General features: G+C 41.0%; 1 protein-coding gene across 1 annotated transcript; it reads left to right on the plus strand.

Moving 5' to 3' along the window:
- On the plus strand, positions 1-671 carry LOC119908074 (lactose-binding lectin l-2-like). Its single transcript, XM_038725811.1, has one exon. The coding sequence runs from the start codon at positions 81-83 to the stop codon at positions 567-569; it is 489 nt and encodes a 162-aa protein (XP_038581739.1). The 5' UTR covers positions 1-80; the 3' UTR covers positions 570-671.
- The last annotated feature ends 8147 nt before the right edge of the window (positions 672-8818 follow it).

Raw genomic sequence — 8818 nt, forward strand, 5'->3', positions numbered from 1 at the left:
TGTGTCTGCAAGATATTTGATAACATCCAAACGGGAAGATCACATACTCCGAAGACTTGGACAGAGTCTCTGACACCAACATGCTGTTGATCCTCATCTTGTTTGGTCTGGCTCTGGGTGCTGTGTCTGCTTCAGATGACCATCAAGTGAGAGTACAGCCTGGCAACTCTGGCTGGCAAAGCTTCAACGGCCGCTACTACAAATACGTCGCCACACCAATGACCTGGGCTGATGCAGAGCTGAACTGTGTGTCAGAGGGAGCCAACCTGGTGTCCATCCACAGTCTGGAGGAAGAGGACTTTGTCAAATCCCTGACCAAAAACGTTGACCACGAGGTGAAGGCAAGAAGCTGGATCGGACTCAGTGATGTCCACAAAGAAGGCAGCTGGATGTGGTCTGATGGGTCTGCAGTGGACTTTGACATCTGGAGTGCCGGACAGCCAGACAACGCGAGGGGAAATGAACATTGTGTTCACATAAACTATGTGATTGATCTGAAATGGAATGACATCCCATGTTCTATGAATCGTACCTCTATTTGTGTATCTCACATAACCAGTCCTCAGTAACTGGGATAGTTACATATGTCATGATTCAACCTGGTCAATGTAACCTGTTGCTCTGTTGACATGCATTAGACCTCCACAATAAAGATACAAATGTATACTTTTCATGTGTGTGTGTCAAGAAGTCATTTTACTAATCTTCATTTTCATCAATGTTGGACATTCACTCCAATTGTTGATCAATTGGAGTATTCCCAACCCCTTTTGATCATCTCAAAATGACTTTTACTAATATATATATATATATATATATATAATAATGATAATCTCCATTCATTGTGCAAAATAAACATGTATGCTACTATTAGGAGAATTAGAATTAAAGCCTTATCCAGTAAACATAATGACATTTCATTCACAGCTTTCTGTGTCCTGCAGGTTCATGTAAAGTTAGATATTTGTTCATTTTTTCTGTCCATCATCTACTGATTATTATATGTGAAGCTACAGTCAGCAGTCTGTTAGCTTAGTTTACTAAAAAGGCTGCAAACAGGAGGAAGAGGCTGATATGGTTCTGTCCAAAGGTAACAAAATCCTGGCACTCCTTGGTCTGGAGAGGTTTCCTGCAGATCAAGGGAGCCACTGTGAACTACTGTCTTAAATTTCACCTGCAGAAATTCCTCTCAACTAACATACAACTAAGAAATATTTCTAAGACCATGACCCAGAACGCAAAATCTAATTATTATAAAGAATGTCTCTCTAATAATTTAAAAAATCCTAAACAGTTTAGGAACAGTTGAAAAGCCATTACAAACACTTCAGACATCGGTCCCATTAATAATCTGTTCTACTGCTTAAGTATATGAGAAACTAATATTAAATCAATTGTCACAGCATCTTAAGACCAATACTATCCTTTCACTATTTCAATCCAGTTTTAGACCTAATCTTTCAACAACTGCTGCTCTTTTAAAACTAATGATGTGTTTTCAGCATTGATAAAGGTAATCTTACAGGGGCTATTTTTTATTGATCTCAAGAAAGCTTTTGATTTGGTGGATCACTATTACTTTTAGATAAGTTGTATGCAATTGGTTTATCTCAAAAACGCATTCTTATGGTTTAGTTCGTATCCAAGGCCAGATTCTGGCATATGCCAGATGGGCCGCACTATTTGTTTTGGGGTGGGCCAGTCCGATTGATGTTAATTCATCAGTGTTTCCCACACATCAGCTTTACTGGGGCAGCCGTTGAGGTACATTAACTATATTTGGCGACCCATTTAAGCATTTTGCAGAGAAACACTGAGGGAAATGATCATTCATTACGTTATAAGGTTCAGACGGTGGATATTTCACAAGCACGGACCAGGTAAAGCAACAGTGAACACTTTGTTGCAGGTGCAACTGGGTACAATTTTGGTTTCGGTTTCGATTTGCTTCCTCATTAACAAGCCTCCTCCACACACCTGCGGGTGGAAATTGCGAGTGCTGTGTCATTTTGGCCAACAGGGCGACAAATACAGGGAGAGGGAAAAAGGGCGATCCTCTGTCTTTGCAGCAGAGGTGTATGTTCAGTGCTTATGTGGAAATATTAGAAGGAAAGGCAAGGAGAGCAGAAATAAGTTGGCTAGTGAGTAATGTTTTTATTCACGTGTATTCCAATGTTGAGAGCAGTGTGTGCGAAGACATTTTTCTGCAATGTTCTGTGTTCATGGATGTTGCTGGAATCGGTAAGACGGAGACCCCTGGTCTTCTTGTAGGCTATGTGTACTCTTAAAAAAACTAAGCAGGAGATTAAGAGTTTAAAATCTTAAAACCTCATCAAATACTTCTTATAAATAGTGTCTTTTGCTCTTGTACTCGTGACCAAAGTCTTTCATCACCCCTATTCTCAAACCTTATATCACCACCTCTTTTCAACCCAAAGTGATGCCCTTGCTGTTACATACGGTAGGCCTACTGCTTATATTATTTCACCATCTGTACACAAATGTAGCATAAGTAGTAGATGTGTGTTTGTGGAGATGTGTGGTAAGTTGGGCTTGCATGGCTACAGGCTACTGTTTTCATACCCCACCCCTGCAGTCGCCTGCAGCTCACAGACTTTCAAGTCAGCAAAAGTCAGCCACAGTCCTCTCGAACGCACCTCTTGACCACAAGCTATGTATACGTGCTAACTTCGACAGCTGTATTCTAACGTTAACATAGCTATCCTAATTAGCTAGGCTCCTTACATGTTTGCTAATAACTTTTATGAAGGTGGGTCTCCTCTGGATCCTCCGTCCCTGAGAATTAGGGTCCAAAGGCGGATTATCAATCATGATGCTGATGATCAGAGGTTCTCTGCTTGTTTGACCCGTGTTCACTGATGTGATGCAGATGTTTTTATCCAGTCTTTTAATAATCAGTGCTTAGCTATTTTAGATAAAATGGCACCAGATTTTTCAAGTCTTGAAAAAAAAAAAACTATATGGTTACCTTAAATAAGATGCTGAGAATTGTGAGAACTCACTTCTTTTCTCAGCTTATATCCTAAAATAAGCACAATCCTGTGTCTCCTAAATCGGACTGTAATGAATTCCTTCACTTCTTTGTAAATAAGAACAGAGATGTCAGGGCCAACATCTCACCATCAATTTCTCAGAACTCTGCATGTGACCTGCTCATTCTTGGTCCTCTTTTAAACCTGTCACATTACATGACATCACCTCTCTACTACATACATTGAAACCCTAATCTTGTCCTATGGATGTTCTCCCTACGTGCTATTTTTTGATTCTATTGACCCCTGTATTGTAGAGTTGCTTAATACTTCACTTTTAACTGGTGTTGTTCCTTGTTTTTTTAAACATGCTGTTGTTAAGCCTGTCCTTAAAAAATGTTTTATGTAAAATGCATCCCACAGAAACTGCATTACTTAAAGAAGGTGTCTAACAGGACAGCGAGGCATCGAGGGCTGTTTGAAACCGCCGCTCAAACGATCTCTTCCTGTCTCCTGCGATGCCTTCAAGCTGCCCCAGTTACGGCCAGTTTTGAAGGCAGCATTGACCCTCACTATTACCCATAAAGCAGCGCGGCTGCGGCCACTGTAGCTTTCGAAAACTGTTCAAGATGGGGACAATTTGTACACAAATATACGTTTTTAAAGGTTTTTAGTAGTTTTCTCGCTTCGATTTTTGAAAAGCTAGCGAGAACTAAACACTGAAGTATCATATCAGCCTGTGAATGTAACCAACCAAGTTTGTTTAGTATGATTTCTGAGGCGTCTGTTAGCCGTTTGGCTTTTCAATAGCTAGGTAGCTGCCTTCACTTGAAAGTGATGCCTTCTGAGGCAGCTGTCTATTACGGTAGAGAGGCAACGAGGCAACTGCCTTCCGTTTCGAACACAGCCAAAGTTCTGATGTCAGCTAACTCTAAGGAATACATAGTTTTGGTTCTCTTGGACCTTTCATTTGCTTTGATACTGATCATAATATTATAATAAATAGACTCATGATCTGGTTGGGATGTCTGGATCAGTGTTAAAATGGTTTTCATCCTACCATTCTGGTAGAAGTTGTAGTGTTTATGTAAATCAGATCATGTCTGAAACTGCAGGGTTGTCTGTGGGGTACCTCAGGGTTCTGTCTTGGGACCCATCCTGTTCCTTTCGTATATATTCCTCTTGGACAGATAATTAGTCAGATCAGTGACATATCTTACCATCTGTATGCGGATGACATTGTACTGCTTGTTTAAGGAAACTGAGTTCCATAAATTGTCTTCTTTAATTAACTGCTTGACCAGTATCAAACAGTGGTTTTGTGACAACGTCCTGCTTCTGAACTCAGAGAAAACAGAAAAACAAATTATTGCCCCTGAAAGTACAATACCTCAGATTAAAGAGCATATTGCTGACTTAGGAGTTTAGGTGTTGTTTTTGATTCTGCGAGGTCCTTGGAATACCACTCTAAACAATTAGTCAGAAATTGTTCATTCCAACTAAGAAATGTTTCCAAATTAAGAACACTGGTGTCAATGGGTGAGTTGGAGATGATCATTCATGCTTTTATTTCCTCTCGCATAGATTACTGACTTTTTACTTGTTTGAGCAAGAAGGAGCTTTACCGTCTCCAGGCTGGTCAGAACTCTGCTGCGAGGCTTTTAACTCACATTAACAATAGGGCGCACATCACACCTGCTTTAGCATCACTTCACTGGTTACCAGTCCAGTATAGAATTCAATTAAAAATCCTGGTTCTTACTTTTAGAGCCCTGCACGGTCAAGTTCCTTCGACCCGTGGTCTGAGGTCATCAGGTAAGAGGCTGTTAGTGGTTCCCCACACTCATTTTAAAACCAGGGGGGGAAATCGATCATTCCAAGCAGTGGCACCTAGGCTGTGGAATGCATTGCCTCCCTTTCTACGTTGTCTGAATTCTGTCGATTCTTTTAAAACGCAACTCAAGCAGGCTTTAGTTAAGGGAGAGTTTGCTTTTTGTTTTCTATTTGTATTTAAAATTTTCTTATGCATTGTATTTTACTATGAAGTTGTAACACCCCCAAACTAGTTCCCAATTGACCAACCAGTGTATAAAATAAGCAGGCAACAATAGAACACGCTGTACAAAATATAACCTCCAAATTTATTTGTATAAAATAGACATGTAAAGGTTAAAACAAGACTGAGGCTAAGATAGTTAAAAAGAGAGTTCAAATGGGGGAAACTGTTAGTTAAACGGAACTGCAGTTCGTCATGGCTGGGTGTGCTCAACTTCGTCTTCCTGCGTGGGCGAAGCCAAACACAACAGGAACGGGTCTGCTGTTGGTCACAGGCTGGTTGGTTGTAGCCTCACTGCTTGGGCCTCTGGTAACTCTACTAAGTAGCGGTGGCGCTACACTGGCAGCTCCCCAGACCACGACCCAGCCGTGTACCACACTCTTGCAAAGAATCAGCAGCCTCAGCACACCCGCACACTGCACACAGGAGACAAACAGAAGACTCTGAACAACATCAATTTATAAACCATCCCATAGAGACACTACCACCAGCCCACATAACAAGAGCTACCCCCAGGGAAGAAGACAGTCAAAATCACTCTGTATCTGCACACAGGAGACAAACAGAAGACTCTTGAGCCCAGTGGGTGGCTGGTTAAATTGTTTGCAGATGGTTGTCATGCCCAAGCACACCTGTCTGCCATTAGTCCATACCCATGCAATTAACCCAAGTGCAAAACCACACCCACCAAATGCACACTCGCTCTAAGTGCTCACCCCTCACACTACCACTGCACTCAAAATTGGCTGATACAGGTCTACCCCGTTACATTGTACTGTATTACATTTTATTGTGAAGCATTTTGTGATTTTTTTATCTGTGAAAGGTGCTATACAAATAAACTTTACTTACTGACTACTTACTTACATTGACAGTGTTGTGTTGGACAGTGCAGCGGTGTTTATGATTCTAACCATTCAATTCACAGACGGGTCCATTGTCAATGTGTTTGCGAGAGAGAGAGAGAGAGAGTGGACGAGTGAGAGGAGGTGCGCAGCGATTATATGCAGACAGATTTAAAATGGTTCGCCGAATTTACTTGTGCAGCTGTTAATATACCTGGGCGGCCCGCCTAAGTAAAGCCTATTTGTGGGAAACACTGGTCTGGTTTTACAGCTAGCTTACATGTGATCTACATCACATCGGTGCTCAGGTGAGTGTCTTCACTAGTGTTTTTCCTAGCACCCATTGCAGGTTTTTATTGATCCTCCTCTCTTCTTGCTGTCAAGGCAGCAGTCCCTGGTGGTGATGTTTCTTCACGATTCCCTTTTTTTGTTTGCGTGTCACAGGTGGTTAGATAAAAGGATTTTCCTTTTTTTGGGTTCCCCGCTGCGTGGTATGCGACAGCCCTGCTCCCCTTTTCTGCCAGTGTGTTGTATTTTCTGGTGTGTTGCATTTTAGAATTGTGTATTTTCTTATGATTAGTTAAATAACGATTTCCATATTTTTTGAATAAAAACCCTCTCTTGCCCTGTTAACTGCATTTTCTTGTTTCTCTGGAGGTCCTGTCTGTTGGACTCCCATTTCTAAGTAGCACACAGTTACAGTGTGGTATTGGTGTGACAAATTAAACTCAATCAGTAACAGAAAACTACTTCCTTAAAAGAGAAAGCAAGCATGTAACAAGACTGAACTGAAAACACAAGATTGAACACTTAAATTAGGAAACGCTTTTAACACCCTCTGAGGGAGTAAACATGAGCACACAGCTCCACACTGCTGTCTGACCCTAATTGGTCCACTGACCCCATAGGGGTCATTTAAACAGGGGACGCTGGCCCCGAACCCCTTTTTAAAATGGCTGATTTTGTCCCCATCACTTTTTGAAAGCATTTGTTAAAAATGTTCTAAAAAACAGCTTGCACCAACAAATGTTAACTAACAAATGAAAATGCTTTGAGAAATGTTGATTTACACAATAAGAAAACATGCAATGCAATATAGTTTTCCTTCATATAAAAACAGACATTCCCACCGTAAATTGGAGCAGACAATGTCTCCAGAATGCAGGAAATTACAAGTTTAATGCTCAAAATCTTCTGGGGGAGGACCCCCAGACCCTCCGCACATATATTTCTGCATCAAATACTGAATCTACTAAATAGTGCTAAAAATCTTCTTGTCTTGTTCTCATGACCCAAATGTATAATCATCCCTCTAACCTGAACCCTAATGTCCCCACCACTTTTCAACACAAAGTGACGCCCTTCACTGACCCGCTCCGCAACAGCTCCTCTCTAGTGGGCCTACTTATACTCTCCACCAATCAGTGAACACTTTTGCAAGACATTGTACGCATGCTACATTCTCATTAGGGGCTGAGCACCGCTACAGGTCTGATCCTAGAATCGCCCCTGGCCTAAACATTCAGTCTTGCCCTTATATAAAGACATATTTGGTTTTAATTGGGTCAGAAGTAAAGAGAAAATTTGGTCAACAAAGCACAAGGGTTAAGTGTCTGTTCCTTTTCCACTTGTCATTGGTCTTGCCTTGCTCTCCCTGCCACGGCTGAGAAGTTGCACAGGCCGGTAGTGAAAGGTTTTTCCTGTCACCCAAAATGATTTACCTTATTTTGGGTTCCCCCGCTTCGCGGTATGCCACAGCCCTGCTCCCTTTCCCCCTTTCCTGTCAGTGTGCTAATTTTATGTAGTCTGACGTGTGGCAATTTAGAATCGTGTATTTTCTTATGATTACTTAAATAAAGATTTTCATAGTTTTTTGAATGAAAACCCTCCTTGATGAATTTGTGTGTTCTTAGGATATTAACATTTGGCGTAGAATTTACTGTGGGCGAAATTCCCCTAGGTGGTGTAGTTGCAATAGTTCTGTGCAGGTCTTGCTACACCTGCTTCCTTTTCTGTTCTTTTATGCACAATGCAAGAATGTGGAGGAGAGGCTGTCACAGAAGGTTGCACAAATTTTACTAGTTCATTGCTGGAATCAGCATTTTTCAGCTGCTGATTTTAACTGCATGTTCCTGTTTCTCTGGAGGTCCTGTCCGTTGGCCTCCCATTTCTAAGAAACATTTAAAACAATTTATTCATTTAGCTGACGCTTTTATCCAAAGCAACTTACAATTGCTATACATTGTCAGAGGTCGCACGCCTCTGGAGTAACTAGGGGTTAAGCATCTTGCTCAGGGACACAATGGTAGATGGCCACAGTGGGGATTGAACCCGCACCTCTCACACCAAAGGTATTTGTCTTATCCATTGTGCCATCACCACCTCAGTTACAGTGTGGTCATAGTACTTTCATTTCTACTGGATTCTTCATCCACCACTGACACACACACACACACACACACACACACACACACACACACTGAGTAACTTTTATTTTATTATTATTGAAAGAACATCCTGTTTATAATAAATGTTAATAAATGTTATAATAATAATGTGTTAATAATTACCTGTTTAATAAATAGTAAAGTTTGCCATGTCCGAAACCCCTGAAATAGTACTTAAGTATTTTTAAAAGCAAGTACTTTTGTACTGTGAGACTGTGAGTAGAAATTTAAATAAAAGACTTCTACTTTTAGTGGAGTAATATTAAACACGGGTATCTGTACTTTTACTCAAGTACAGGATTTGTGTACTTCGTCTACCAGTGCAGGAAACCAACAGGAAGGTGTATTTAGTGTTTTAACGTCCACTGTCATGACTGTGTAAAAGTAATGTTTGAAGCAATGTTCTTGTTTGTATGTTAAAACAAAACAAAATACAGCTCACGGTGAAAGAGAGGACACACTGAAGCTTTGTACTGT

The sequence above is a fragment of the Micropterus salmoides genome, unplaced genomic scaffold, assembly GCF_014851395.1.
Source record: "Micropterus salmoides isolate LMB-PRFRI ecotype aquatic unplaced genomic scaffold, ASM1485139v1 Ms_hic_scaffold_17, whole genome shotgun sequence".
Taxonomy (NCBI): Eukaryota; Metazoa; Chordata; class Actinopteri; order Centrarchiformes; family Centrarchidae; genus Micropterus; species Micropterus salmoides.

What these genes read in the sequence shown, in the direction of transcription:
- LOC119908074 (XM_038725811.1), top strand. Translation starts at nt 81, where the DNA reads ATGCTGTTGATCCTCATCTTGTTTGGTCTGGCTCTGGGTGCTGTGTCT.